Source organism: Glycine max, chromosome 13, assembly GCF_000004515.6.
Source record: "Glycine max cultivar Williams 82 chromosome 13, Glycine_max_v4.0, whole genome shotgun sequence".
NCBI lineage: Eukaryota > Viridiplantae > Streptophyta > Magnoliopsida > Fabales > Fabaceae > Glycine > Glycine max.
Window position 1 is genome coordinate 22028863 of NC_038249.2, and position 14818 is coordinate 22043680.

The 14818-nt window shown below is 37.3% G+C and overlaps 2 protein-coding genes across 4 annotated transcripts; both read left to right on the forward strand.

Annotated features, from left to right (window-relative positions):
* Positions 1 to 118: 118 nt before the first annotated feature.
* On the forward strand, positions 119 to 9235 carry LOC100796578 (GPI ethanolamine phosphate transferase 3). Of its 3 annotated transcripts, none has more exons than XM_006593918.4 (21): positions 119 to 230; positions 326 to 619; positions 718 to 752; positions 854 to 975; positions 1119 to 1208; positions 1341 to 1460; positions 1599 to 1682; positions 1822 to 1899; positions 2028 to 2153; positions 2252 to 2341; positions 4654 to 4689; positions 4790 to 4845; positions 5609 to 5741; positions 6615 to 7059; positions 7155 to 7246; positions 7378 to 7924; positions 8131 to 8248; positions 8384 to 8425; positions 8645 to 8801; positions 8892 to 8975; positions 9072 to 9235. In XM_006593918.4, exons 2-21 carry the CDS (start codon positions 354 to 356, stop codon positions 9198 to 9200), a joined length of 2850 nt encoding a protein of 949 aa, XP_006593981.1. In that variant the 5' UTR covers positions 119 to 230; positions 326 to 353; the 3' UTR covers positions 9201 to 9235. The 3 variants fall into 3 exon arrangements, with proteins under 3 accessions (XP_006593981.1, XP_006593982.1, XP_003541326.1); XM_006593919.4 differs by having other exon boundaries at positions 132 to 172; XM_003541278.5 differs by having other exon boundaries at positions 171 to 209.
* Positions 9236 to 9554: 319 nt separating this feature from the next.
* LOC100817025 (protein NRT1/ PTR FAMILY 4.5) lies at positions 9555 to 14794 on the forward strand. Its single transcript, XM_003542347.5, has 6 exons — positions 9555 to 11502; positions 11705 to 11798; positions 11914 to 12131; positions 12775 to 13197; positions 13271 to 13395; positions 13772 to 14794. The coding sequence occupies exons 1-6, from the start codon at positions 11500 to 11502 to the stop codon at positions 14679 to 14681; spliced, it is 1773 nt and encodes a 590-aa protein (XP_003542395.1). The 5' UTR covers positions 9555 to 11499; the 3' UTR covers positions 14682 to 14794.
* The last annotated feature ends 24 nt before the right edge of the window (positions 14795 to 14818 follow it).

A 14818-nucleotide genomic window follows, 5' to 3' on the forward strand; every position in this document is an offset into this window, starting at 1 on the left:
CATTAAATCAAAATATCTGTGGACAGAAAAAAAATATTACTACATGTTTAATTGTATAATGAATGTATGAAGAACTTAAAAAAATGAATTTAGGAATTAGGGATAATTTGACGTAAATAGTAGACGCAAACCGAGTTAGATGTTACAAGTGGATCAATCAACTAACAGTAAGGTTGTTTCACCTTAACTGGAATAGGGGTGTTTTCTAGGTAGTTTGATTCGAATTTAGGGTAAAATAAAATCTGAATCACTTTAATTGATTTGGATTGATTTGAATTTGATTTTTTTTTTTTTGTCTTATACAAATTAGCTTGATTCATTTCAGAAGTGGCAAAGCACGCATCAGGAGTTGAATGAAGCAATCGGAAGCAACGTCGTTGGCGGCGAGGAAGCGTGGGAAGTGGGGATACATATGGCCGATGTGGACGTCGCTGTTGCTCCACCTCCTCGCCATTCTCCTCTTCACCACCGGCTTTCTCCTCACCCGAACCGAGCTTCCTTACCACAGCCACTGCTCCGACGTGTCCCACTCTCCTTGCTTCTCTTCCAACAACAACGGATCTTGCTGGACCAAACCCGCCACTAATCGTCTCCTCATCATCGTTCTCGATGCTCTCAGGTACACACTATTATACACTATGCATTTTCATATATGGATGATGTTCACAGCTATTACGAATTCATTGTTTGCGTTATGCTATTTGATTTGCGTTTCAGGTTTGATTTTGTTGCTCCCAGTACCTTCTTTGCAGGTTATTACCTATCTTGCCTATTGTTGACTTGCCAAACGACTTTTTCTACTTTTTTTTTTTTGTTTTGTTATGAGTTGGTTATGCTATGTTTTATGTGACAGAATCGAAACCATGGATGGATAAACTGCGAGTTTTGAAGAATGCGGCGTCTACGCGGCCTTTGTCCGCTAGGATTTTCAAAGCCATTGCTGATCCGCCTACCACAAGTTTGCAGCGTTTGAAGGTCTAATAATTTTCTTTCTCATGAAAGCATCATGTTACAGTTATGAATTAGTGTTGCAACTTTCTCTGCTGCTAGATTGTTTTGAATGTGTATGAATTGGGGATTTGGTGTTTCGTATCTTGAAGTAGCTTTTGATTTGGTAGGGATTGACAACTGGTGGACTTCCGACTTTTGTGGATGTTGGAAATAGCTTTGGTGCACCTGCAATTGTGGAAGATAACTTCATAAACCAGGTAGGTCTTCTTTTTGGCTTTTTGCTTGAATGCTTGTCATTTGAAATATCGGATTACTAGTTCACTTCCAGATTGAAACAGTATTTTATTGAATTTCTGTTAATTCAAATGTATGTATGTATTCACTTACAGTTGGTTCAAAACGGGAAGAAAGTTGTTATGATGGGGGATGATACATGGACACAGTTATTTCCTCATCATTTTGAAAGATCATATCCATACCCTTCTTTTAATGTCAAAGATCTTCATACGGTAGGCCTTATGTCCTGTTAAGCCTGATATTTTAGTAGCCTTTTAATGCTTGCAATATATGCTGAGTAGGGTTGGCTTTACTCTTTTTGTTTGGTCCATCAATTCAATTTCTATGACATATTGCTGCTTATTTTCTAGGTTGACAATGGATGCATAGAGCACCTATTACCATCCCTATACGAAGAAGATTGGGATGTTCTTATAGCACATTTTCTTGGAGTGGTATGCTTGATTTTGTTTCATAGTATTCAGCTAATAATCTTAATATCTGCATTCTATACCCTGTTTTTCCTATTCTCATTCAGCACCATTATGATAAGTAATTTTTGCCTTGTTCTGTATGGTATTCTGCTTGGTTCAGGATCATGCAGGACATATATTTGGTGTTGACTCCACCCCAATGATAGAAAAGTTGGAGCAATACAATACCATTTTAGAGGTAACTTTCTGTAATTCTTGATTTTACAAAATTTGTGGTAATCTTGTATTCATGTTTTAGTTGGATTAGTATTTGCCTATTTGGTGATTTCCATGAGTTAATAAGCAAACTAACCTAAATTCTTTTAGAGAGTTATTGAAGTTCTGGAAAATCAGTCTGGACCTGGGAGCTCACATGAAAATACTATGCTTGTGGTCATGGGTGACCATGGACAAACCCTAAATGGTGATCATGGCGGTGGGAGTGCTGAAGAGGTGTGTACAACACCTATGGTGTCTTTTCATATGCTTATTTATTTATTTATATATTTTCCCCCAATTTGACTTATGATATTTGTGATGACATCGTGCAGGTGGAAACTGCCATTTTTGCAATGAGTTTTAAGAAGCCTCTTTCTTCTGTGCCCTCAGAATTTGATTCTTGTTCTTGTCAACTAGATCTGGTATTTACTATCCCTTTTGAAGTTTATACATACATAGACAATAAACATGTTGGTGTCTTTAAGTTTCTTTTATATCTCTTTCCAAATTCCGTCAATCTTTTACTTCCTCTTGCACATGCTCATTACCTCTAGTGCTAGAAAAGTCAAGAAATAGTTTTAGAGAATTGGGAGTGGTAGAATAACATATTGTTATGTATAAGTGATTGAAGGGCCATTGGAAAACTAAAACATTAACTTCATGCACACAACACATTACCTAATATATCTAACTTAAAGGATATGCTTGAATAAATATTCATTCTACTCATAGGCAGTGTGATACTGTGATCAATGCTACTCTACTCTGATTAGTGGTTCTCACAATCATGAAACTGACAATTGATCTAATAGCAATAACCAAGGCACAGGAAGTGCCCGGTCCACACCGTTTACTTTTTTCCCTGCCGCCAGCCAACAATCCCCACACCCTCCTCCGCACGCATCCATTAGACGCCTGTTGTCTGAGGAACTCGCCACTCGTCGCGACAAGGGCCTCTGTTACCATTGCGAAGAAAAATGGTCACAGGGCCATCGCTGCAAGCCTCGTCTTCAGATGTTCATCGTAGAAGACGACGAGGACTTCCCCGATGAGATTCCGCCTTTGGAAATGCCCTCAACCCCCTCTACCACTTCGACCACGCCCCAAATCCCACAGCTTAGCCTTCATGCCCTCGCAGGGATGCCGGTTCCAGAGACTTTCCGCGCGTATGGCACCATCAACCACCATCGTGTAGTGGTCCTCATCGATGGAGAGAGCACACACAATTTCCTTCAGGACCGTATCGCCAAGTTCCTGTCTCTCCCCTCATCTACGACCCCACCTATGCAAGTAATGGTGGGTAATGGCACCACCATGACCTGTGACAGGCACTACCGCCAGGTCCCTCTCCACATGCAAGGTCACCGATTCGAGGTCGACCTATACGCTTTACCCCTCAGTGGCGCCAATGTAGTCTTAGGGGTTTAGTGGCTTCAGGATCTCGGACTCGTCACCACGGACTATAACCATCTCACCATGACATTTCAGTTTATGGGCCAGCCCATTACTATACAAGCCGATATTCCACTCCAGCCCACACCGGCCTCAGCCCAACAACTTCGCCGCCTGTTCCACACCGAGAGCGTCTCGGCCCTATTCCAACTTGCCATCGTCACCAAACCCACTCCGACAACCCATCCACCCCTGTTATCGACCCAAACCCACCACCACCACCACCTGCCCTCACCTCTCTATTAACACGGTTCGCAACAATCTTCCGTGAACCAACCACTCTCCCTCCCTCATGCCCCATCACCCACCATATCCATCTTCAACCTAATTCATCCTTGATAAACGTCCGCCCATACCGTTACCCGCATTCCCAAAAGGCCGAGCTGGAGAAACAGGTGGTGGCCATGCTTTCAACTGGCCTTATCCGCCTAAGCCAGAGCCCCTTCTCCTCACCCGTCCTATTGGTGAAGAAGAAGGACGACACCTGGAGATGCTGCGTGGACTATCGAGCTCTCAACTCTGTCACGGTCCGCGACAAGTTTCCTATGCCCACCATCGATGAACTTCTCGATGAGCTTGGCCGTGCTTGTTGGTTCTCAAAACTTGATCTTCGCCAAGGATTTCACCAAATCTGCGTGGTAGAGGAAGACATTCCTAAGACGGCATTTCGGACCCACCACAGGCACTATGAATCTGCGTTATGCCTTTCGGTTTGTGCAATGCACCCTCTACCTTCCAGGCGACCATGAACGAGCTCCTCAGGCCTTTTCTCCGCAAGTTCGCTGCAATATTTTTTGATGACATACTGGTATACAGCATGTCGTTGACTGATCACTTAGACCATTTGGAGCTCATCCTGCAGGCCCTGACCAACGGAGAGTTTTATCTTCGTCGTTCTAAATGCCTTTTTGCTCGCCGCCAACTACAATACTTGGGTCATATTGTGTCCACCGATGGCGTCGCCCCCGACCCGGAAAAGATTCAGACCATGGTCAACTGGCCTCGTCCATTGTCCACCACGGAATTGCACGGGTTTTTGGGCCTCACTGGGGTAGCAACCACCTATAGAGAATTCCAGAGCAATTAGATATTTTCAAATTCTGTAACTAACTGTTGTTAGGCAGTTAGAGAATCATCTATATATGTAATAGTGAATTAATGAATAAAGGCAGAGAAGAATTTCCTTATCTTAATATCTTTAGCAGTAGTGTAGAATACTCTACCATGATCTTTATAATTCTATGCTTGGATTTTAATTTTTTCTGGGTAAATTACATATCAGGATGGGAAGAATGTTTGTATCAGCACCATGCAGCAGGTTAGGAAAGCTTTTCTGTTTTAATGGAATTTTGAACACCTCATATAATTTTATATATTGATTCCTTTATGTATCCCTAATCCCCTATCATCCTTTACAGCTTGACTTTGCAGTAACAGTATCAGCATTGCTTGGCATACCTTTCCCTTACGGAAGGTGCAGTGTAAGCATCCTGTCTATGTTGCTATTGTCTTTGTTTGTTTTCTTTTATATTAGTATAGCTATATATTTAGCTAATGTATTGACTCAACTGGCTTTATATATTTCTCACTTTTTTTTTTTCCGTTATGAACTGTGGGTTAAATGGGAGGTTATTTCGGTCTCATAATTTCGGATTTAGTATTTGATGTTTTAAGGTGGTTTGCAAGGACATAGGATAATTATTGCTTAAAAGTATCGGTTTTAAGTGTTACTTGGTGTTGACAATTTACAGAAAATCACTGGAAGTTGAAGGGGATTGTAATTTATTTTTAAAGAAAATTTAAAGAGGATAAATGAATATATAGTAAAATTTTGGAGCAATTGTGCCTAAGTAGATGTCTATCCCATCATCCAGCATTTAGAGTTGCTAGAGGGCTTTAGAAACTTTAGTTACTTAGTCTTGATAGAAATGTTAGATATATATGATAAACAAAATGAAGCACCTGTGCAATTCCTGCAGTCAAGTTCAATAAATATATTGTGCAACAGAACATTAATCTCATGTATATATTAGCCTCCAGATTTCTGGACTTAAGCCTTGTTGATTGGTCACTTTGCTGGCCTTGTCTGAATGTCCTGAGTCCTATTCTCAAATCATTTCCTTAATCTGGAAGCTTCTATTTTAATGTTTGGTTTCATTTTCTTATATGCCATCATGTAAAAATTTCTTGATGGGAACTATGTTAAGTACTCACAATATCATTTTCTTGGTCCTCAGCATTGGTCACATCAATCCTGAATTATATGCATTAGGAGCTGATAGTTGGAATTCGGATGCCTCTCAAAAGCTATCAGAATCAGATATCTGGATGCAGAATTATGCTAATGCACTGTGCATAAATTCTTGGCAGGTACTTGTTGAATCTTATACTCTAAATTATGAGTTACTGTTTCTACAATTTTTCTACTCAAATTTTGGCTATAAAGTTGTGAAATGGACCTTGATGGTGTGGTGCACTTCAAAAGTTAGAATACCTCCCTTTCCTGGATGCAGCATTTGCTCTTATTTCTCCTCAGAGATATTTGTTGACTTCAAAAACACAGCAATATCCTTTACTTCTTCCTGTTTCATTTAACAAAATTCTTGTTTTTACTTTTGAGAACCCCATGCTTACTTTTTAACAAAGGGTTTTCTGTTGGAGTTTGATAGTTGATACCACAAAGCTGCTCAAGCATATCCTGTATTTTCTTTCTCATTTAAAATATGTTAATATTTTCCAGACTGAAACAAACATATCCTGTATTTTCTTTCTCATTTGAAAATATGAGGACTTAAAAATGCACTTTTTTATTTACATATAAAGAGTTTAATAGGTATGGTCAATATAAAAGTTTTTATATTGTCAACCAATCAGAAATCATTCTTGGTATAGCTTTAAAGGTAGTTATTATAAAAATTTACAAATTTACCATACATGATGGTTTGTGATTGGATGATAGTGTAAAAGATCTTTATGATGTTAGTGTCAATGCATGTATTATTTATTTATAAAAAATGCTTTGACATTTTTGTAATGTAAGTAAATTTAGTTTCACATTGTTACATTCTAGCCTTTTTATGTTTTCAAAATGGCTTCACTTTACTTTAAGGAAATCTTGGGTTTTACTACCATCTCTTTTTGGGTGTTTATTTATGGCAACCAATAATGATACAAGCTGTTACTTAGGGGAGTGTGTGAGGGAGATAGTTTAGTCATTTCAATGATGCTTTTCTCCTTGCCTAGGTGAAGAGATATGTAGATGCTTACTCAACTTCATCAGCGGTTGGATTTTCCCATGATGACTTATCACGAATAGCAAGTGTTTATGCTCAAGTGGAGAATCATTGGTCACATTCCACAAAAAAGCTTTTGCTTGATAGACAAAATGACAGTGATACATTAGTGCCTGCACTTAAGAGACAAATTGATGCATACTTCAAGTTTCTAACAACAGTCTCTGAGTTAGCTCGGTCTAAATGGACTGAATTTGATTTGAACATGATGGGAACTGGCATTGGAATCATGTTAGTATCACTTATATTTCAAGTTTTTACTATTTTAAGGGCAAACAAGAAGCATGGCGTAATGTTCTCATCTTCTGGAGATTCTTGCATTATCACTGGCTCAATTTTCACAATTTTTTTACTGGGCATTCGTGCATGCAGTTTCCTTTCAAACAGTTATATCTGTAAGTGTGAAGTATTTTTTTTTCATGGACATTCCACTTCGATTGTCAACGATGTTTAACATAGTCATTGTTTTTCACTCAATCTGTTTTGTCAGTGGAGGAAGGGAAAGTAGCAAATTTTCTTTTGAGCACATCTGGAATTGTGACATTACGCCAATCAGTTATCCAGGGGAAGCTTTTAAAAGAAGTATTTAGTTTTTTTCTTCTTTGTCTATAAGCTTAGTATTATATGTGAACCTCCTTACATTCTAAGGCATGTGTGCCTATAGAAGTTTTGTTGAAATTCTAATTAAATGGCTCTTGAACTTGATTTTGCAGAGCATTGGGTTCCTTATTTTGAGCACTTTGTGCCGATTTGCAATTGAAGTTGGGCTGTCCAAGCAGGCTGCCACATCTGCTTTCATGAAAGACTATACCTCATGGATCATCAACATAGCCTCAGGTTTACCTGTATGGGACTATGCAGCTGAAGTTATACCAATGGTAGTTCTGATTCTGCTGGCAGCTTGGCTTTACAAGGCCACCAGTGGCAGCTTGTTTGATTGGCCATGGAAGTATGTCATACTGGGCACTATCTTGAGTTATATGCTAATAATTGTGCATTGGATCACAGACAGTGATAGATTTGGTGGCACATTGATGTCTCAAAACATTGGAAGAACTTATATACCTAGAATCATTTATGCTATTGCTTTGGGACAGTTGTTATTATTGACATTTGGCCAATTATTTAAGAATAGCAGTTTAGATTGCAAGACAATTTTAGTTGCAAAAACAATGGCCATATTATCTGCGTGGAGTTCAACTGTCATTCTTCTTTCAGGAAAACAGGGTCCCATGGTTGCTTTTGCATCCATAGTTGGAGGTGCTCTTTCTTTTTGTGCTCTTATGTTGTATAAATTGGCTATATCCTGCTGCATGATTCTTCAAATACACCTCTGTCATGGCTTTACTTATGCTGCTAATATTTGTAGATTAGCAATGGGTATTGTGCCATTTATTAGTCAATTTCATGAGCATGAAGCTGCATGCTCTTTAGTGAATAAATGTTTTATTTTCTATGTATTCCAGGTTATTTTATTATGAAGTTTGTTAACGTAGAAGGTGGTAAGGATGAACCTCATAGAAGTTTTTCTATTATGCAATGGAGCCTCTTTGCTACATGTCTCTTTTTCTGCAGTGGTCACTGGTATGCATGTAACTTTCAAGGTTTAATTTGTGGAGTTATAATTATCATTTTCTTATATGTTGTGTATGACTTTGTAACTTTTTCAGTCCTGCATTCCCTTGGTCTTATAATAGATTTTGAAAATTTTGATTTCAGGTGTGCATTTGATGGTCTCCGCTATGGTGCTGCATTTATAGGGTAAATAATTATTACCATGCTTATATAACAAACATTTGAGCTACTAGTTAGATCTGATATTGGAACTATTAATCAAATGTGACCATTACAATCCACCCTATATTAAATTTGTTTCTTTTGTAGTAATCAGTTATTGGCTTTTAAAGGGGGGTTTTATCTGTCATTACTATTACTGTTCAATTGGTAAATCAAATCATTGAGACACTGATTATTTTCCAGGTTTGAAGAATTTGTGCTTGTTCGCCAAGCAATCCTCCTTGCTATCGATACATTTGGTTTTTCTATCATCCTTCCAGTATTTGGACTCCCACTTCTTGTAGCAACCAAGTACCAGGCTAATCTTGGAAAGCATTTTATTTTCACACAATTATCTCAAGTGAGTTTCCTCCATTTATTAGTAGATCTACTAGTTGATCATTGAATGCATTGCTTTTTCAATGCAATAACCACTCAATGTTCTATATAGATGTATACAACATATGGGCTCATAACAGCAATTACAACTACTTTCACAATATTATGTGTCACAATTCAAAGGCGGCACCTGATGGTAAATTTGCTATCTTTTATTTAAATGTTTTTCATCTACCCATCTCATCATATTTGATACTAGTACGTTTTACTCAATGCTTAATAATTTTTGCAGGTTTGGGGTTTATTTGCTCCAAAGTTTGTTTTCGATGTGTTCAATCTTATTCTTACAGATGTCTTGATCTGTTTGGCCTCAATTTACTATTTTGATCAAGGGAAAGATGACCAAGAATTGAAATCATAAGGTTGCTTAATAACATATATACTATGATCGATTTACATCTTTTTTCCCCCTTTAACTTGTGTTTTTGAGTTTTGTCATGATTTGAGCTTTTGCTGTTTAGTATTTAACGTAGTGAAACTGTGAAAGCATATGGGGGCATATTGTAGTCCTCCCCCTTCCTGCTGCAAAGAATTTTGTGATATAGAAATATTTATAATTCCAAATGATTTTTTTTTTATCCGACCAACCGATGCTTTCTGGTCTTTGATGATGCTAGCTAGTAAAATAACTCACGACGGTCAATACATGAAGTTGATTATTTCCAGACTTTTACTATAATAATATAGGGGGTGTAATCTGGTTGAGGTTTGGATGAATCCTTTTCAATACAATTACATGTAATGAATTCTCCGCCCTGCTGTCAGTTGGTTTTGATCTGTCTGGTGCCAATTCCACTTTAGATTCAAACTATGTCTACATTGATATCAACACTAACAATATTAACAACTAATATTATTGATAGAAAAAAAAAAACTAGCACTGTCGGCAATCAGAGCCATGACACGTTCATTCGTATTCATTACCATGTTTGAGAATAATCATTCGGGTAGACCCTTGTTGAAAGTTTTCATGGTGGACACTTCCGTTGCATATCTTGAAATTCAAGTTTAGGTGGGTTCAAGGAGGATTATGAAATAAAGTATATACCATAGTAAAATATTAAAGGATTACTATAGAAAACTGTAAGAAAAAAAAAATTAGGAAAAAATATAATTTTTTAGCATGACAATATGTCGTACCCAATGAGTTATGACCAGGAAGAAGACGACATAAGACATGCGAAATGAAGCAAAAGGGTACGGGTTAGCGTCCTGCTGCCATTGGCCCAATCATGGCGCGAAGGTTGCCAATATAGCATGATTGACAGTTTGACACCATTATGTGAAGCATTCAACCTTTAATTCCAAGTTAATTTTAGCATGGCATCAAGTGCAAGGTTGTTAAAGCGTATCTAACTGGATGTTCATGCTTAGCTCATAGTGGTACATCATACATTTAACGGATTTTAATATATACATTATAAAACGGGTATGATGCTATGTTTAAAGGGTTAGGGTTCCGAGAGTTCAGTGATTAGTATTTTAACTTGTATGTTGCTTGAACTTAAAGAGTTCAATTTAGTTCGAGTTGTGGAATGCCTTTTGTGGTACTTTATTCATTTTAGTTAGCTAAAATTAATAATCCCGATGCTATTTCCCCTCTTTTCTTTTTTGCGTGGATATATCACTTGACCAACTCAAATTAGCGTGATTGATTTTCCATTTAGAGGTAACTAGTTAGTACTTTTCCGTTTGGGGAATTTGTGTGGTTGAGAAAACACTTTATTATTATGTCATCAGGAAGATAAGGAAGAAGAATCATATGCCCCTAGAGTTAAGAAAGCTCTAATGGCATTGGTTTTCATTTTCAAGTCAATAATGCAAAGAGACATTCGCCTATAACAAATAATAAATGTTATACTCATACACACACAATGCTTTAGGAAGTTAGGAAGTGACTTCAAGATATAATTAGCAGCCATGTTTATAATGTGAAATATGTCTTGAAACCTAATGAATTCGGGAGGACACCCGAGATTTATGACTCAGAACAAAAAAAAAAAAAGATGACGTGAAATTTTTTGCCTTATTATTTTAATAATTGAAGGGGTGAAACATGAAAAGAAAAATAAGAAAAAGAAATAGGTGATACTGAAAGTTGGGAGAAGAGATTAAAAGATCCACTGTTCCTCAATAAAGATGGGAGCCTCGGATAGTAACGATGTTATTGGATCACTTTTGGTTTGTTTTGTCAACATTAAAGCATCTAGACTTTGGTGCAGTTCATGGACGGACGATATTTTCAGTCAAACCTCACAATTTTCTTAGTGGAAACAGACTTGATAATTGATTACTTTGAGGATTTCCCTTCTATGCTTGTCTTTACCAACAAAGTCAATAGAACGTTTTTGTCGTCTCTAGTTAGCCACCCCCATATCTTTCTCATAATTATGGTGAGTTTTTTACTATAGATTTATTATTTTTTGAGGCCGGTTTAGCTTACCCAGTTGCCAACTATGAGCCAACGGAGACGTCCCTTCTTACAATGCATGATATGATTTATTAGCATGCTTTCCGTGTCATCCTTGTCATGAAAGCAACTCGGTGATCACTATAAAGTATATCTTTTCACACGGATTGCACTGCAACCAAAATTAACTCTCCTTACTACTCCTCTCCAAGAGCTTGCTGTTTTCTAGCTGTTGTTGCATTGCTCAGCCATGGTAAACTATCTGTACATTGTTTGCAAAATTTCAGTGTTAGACTTTATTCATAAAAGGGTTCATAGTTTGATTAATTTTATATTATTATCTGTTTATCTTTGGGGCATGCAAATAGTTCAAAAATGATCCTGCTTTCCCATTGTTTACAAAACAGCTAGAAATGGCTCATTCATTTGCTTAAATGTGTCTTTTTACAATGTAGGATTTGAAAGCTGAGGCTAACGCGGGAGATACTGAGTTCCAAGCAGTGAAGATTCCGAGACAAGGAGGATATAGAGCCACATATTTCATCTTTGGTGGGTAAACTATATAAGTTCCTCTCATTCACAATTTATTTTTTTATTTGATTTATTTTTCAATAAAGTTGAATTATCTGTTTGACGAAGGCAAATTCATTGGTTTTTACTGCAGCAATGATGTTGCTGGATAACATTGGCTTTGTGGCCAACATGGTAAGCTTGGTTTTATATTTCATGAACGTCATGCATTTTGACTACTCTGGTTCTGCAACCACCACAACAAACTGGTTGGGTACTACTTTCTTGCTGACGATCGTTGGAGGGTTCATCTCCGATACTTATATGAATCGCCTCAACACTTGCATCCTCTTTGGCATAATCCAGTTGTTGGTAAAGTACAAACAACCGAGCTGCTTAATGTTAATTGAAGGGCCAAAACTTTAAGTCTGTTCTAATTGAAATAACTAGAATGCAAGTAATAATCACTGCTGCTTTCTGATTTACAATGCAAAGATGCAATACGTGTATCAGATACGATATGTATCTAATCTGTCAATAATATGATACATGTAAGATACGTATATAGAAATGTATAAAAATTCATAAAACATGATAAATAAATTAATTGCAGTTCTGCATATCCAAATTAAGAACATGCTTTTTGGACATTACTAAAAACAAAAGTAAGAAAAAAAAGGAATAATATGAATCTTATTCCTTTCTTGAGATCATTGATAAAGAGGACAATTTTCAATTTTGGTTCATTAAGGGATGATGCTTTTATGTTTTTACATTATACATGCTTCTATGTCTCGTGTAGCTATATTAAATTTTCTTAACTTTTTTGAAGGCTTAAATGTTTTATTGGTATCCAAGAGTATTGATATTGAATACAGATACAAATACGTAAAGCAAATTAAAGTATCCCTACTTCATAGGTGCTAATGCTTAAACAGTTAAACAGACACCCACACACACACAAGTGGAAGTAATTTTTCCTCATTGTCTTAATCTTGATATTTTCGAATTGCAGGGATACTCCCTACTTGTGATTCAATCCCACGACAAAACACTTCAGCCTGATCCATGTTTAAAATCAACATGTGTGCATGGCACTAAAGCTTTGCTGTTGTACGCTTCAATATACTTGCTAGCACTTGGTGGTGGTGGAATCAGAGGCTGTGTACCTGCTCTCGGAGCTGATCAATTTGATGAAAACAAACCAAAAGAAGGTGTACAACTAGCCAGTTTCTTCAATTGGTTTTTGTTTAGCATTACAATTGGGGCCAGCTTAGGAGTCACCTTTGTAGTTTATGTGAGCACGGAATCCCAATGGTACAAAGGTTTTATCATATCTATGTCATGTTCTGCTACTGGTCTCATTTTCATTGCCTTGGGAAAGAGATTCTATCGTGCCAGGGTGCCGGGAGAGAGTCCATTGTTAAGTGTTTTACAGGTCTCTACCTTTCCCCTCCATGTTTGATTGCTATTCAAGTTTATACTAGATTCATTTGAGATTGTTCTTGCAGGTGCTGGTGGTCACAGTAAAGAATTGGAGGGTGAAAGTACCCTTGGATTCTGATGAGTTGTATGAAATACAAAGTCATGAATCTAATTTAAAGAAAAAACTCATCCCTCACACTAACCAATTCAGGTTGGACTTTCTACTATCCCTCCTCTAAATGGTTTCTTTTTAGTGCCTTTTGAAGTTATCTGTTTTCAGGTGTCAATAACACACACACACATATATATTTGCTATTTGGCTTTTCAAGTCACTTACTATGACTTAGATAGTTTACATCTTTTCACTACCACTGTATGAGAAAGTGCTATGTTCCAACTTTGTTTTTTGTTTTAATAGTGTAAAACTTTTTTGGTAGGGTGATAATTGTCAAATTCAAATCCTAAATTAAATTTTTTAGACAATGAATTACTTGAAATACATTCTTACTGAATATTAGGAGGCATTTTCTAGCATACATATGCAAGAGAAACGCATATTTCATACTTGTAATTTTGTGCACGGATAGGGTTCTAGACAAAGCTGCTGTTCTACCTGAAGGAATTGAGGCAAGGAGATGGAAAGTCTGCACAGTGACACAAGTGGAGGAAGTGAAGATTCTCACAAGGATGATGCCTATTCTTCTAAGTACCATCATCATGAATACATCTTTAGCCCAATTGCAAACCTTCTCCATCCAACAAGGAACCTTAATGAACACATACATTGGCAAACTGAACATACCAGCAGCTTCCATTCCCATAATTCCATTAGTATTCATGACCCTTTTGATACCGGTTTACGAATTTGCTTTCGTACCACTTGTCCGGAGAATCACCGGCCACCCCAATGGAATAACAGAACTACAAAGAGTTGGGGTTGGCCTTGTTTTGTCAGCAATCTCAATGGTCATAGCAGGGGCGATAGAGGTGAAAAGAAAGCACGAATTCAATGATCATAATCAGCACCGTATCAGCCTCTTTTGGCTCTCTTTCCACTATGCAATCTTTGGGATAGCTGACATGTTCACATTGGTGGGGTTGCTGGAGTTTTTCTACAAAGAAGCTCCTCAAGGCATGCGTTCACTTTCCACTTCCTTTTCCTTTCTTTCCTTGTCCATTGGTTACTACTTGAGCACAGCTTTTGTTGAGCTCATCAACTTGGTGACTGGTAAGATTGCCAAGAGCAAGAAAGGGTGGCTAGAGGGACGTGACTTGAACCGAAACCATGTTGAATTATTCTACTGGTTTTTGGCTATACTCAGCATAATTAACTTTGTCATTTATCTGATGTGTGCAAAATGGTACAAATACCAAAGTGTTGTACCATTTGATACGGGAATGTTGCTCAAAGATCCACCTCCTCGTAATGATGAAAACGTCTACTCTACTAGCTTTGTGTCCACGGTTCAAAACATTCCCCTGAATGAAGAAAAATAAATGAGAAAACTCAGTTTCACGAGAAATTATTGTATGATCTAAAATAATGTTTTCTCCGATTACATTATTTCACTTTTCAATTAATCTACACATGACATGAAATTATATTTTTATTAGTTTGTTATAAAGAGTTAATA

Bases quoted from the DNA above. Each gene is read 5' to 3' on its own strand.
- LOC100817025 (XM_003542347.5), top strand. The intron at 11,799-11,913 runs GTGGGTAAACTA...TTTTTACTGCAG, and splicing joins AGCCACATATTTCATCTTTG to CAATGATGTTGCTGGATAAC. The intron at 13,198-13,270 runs GTCTCTACCTTT...TTGTTCTTGCAG, and splicing joins CATTGTTAAGTGTTTTACAG to GTGCTGGTGGTCACAGTAAA.
- LOC100796578 (XM_006593918.4), top strand. From the start codon at position 354: ATGAAGCAATCGGAAGCAACGTCGTTGGCGGCGAGGAAGCGTGGGAAG. The intron at 8,249-8,383 runs GTATGCATGTAA...TTTTGATTTCAG, and splicing joins TTTTTCTGCAGTGGTCACTG to GTGTGCATTTGATGGTCTCC. The intron at 8,976-9,071 runs GTAAATTTGCTA...TAATTTTTGCAG, and splicing joins TTCAAAGGCGGCACCTGATG to GTTTGGGGTTTATTTGCTCC.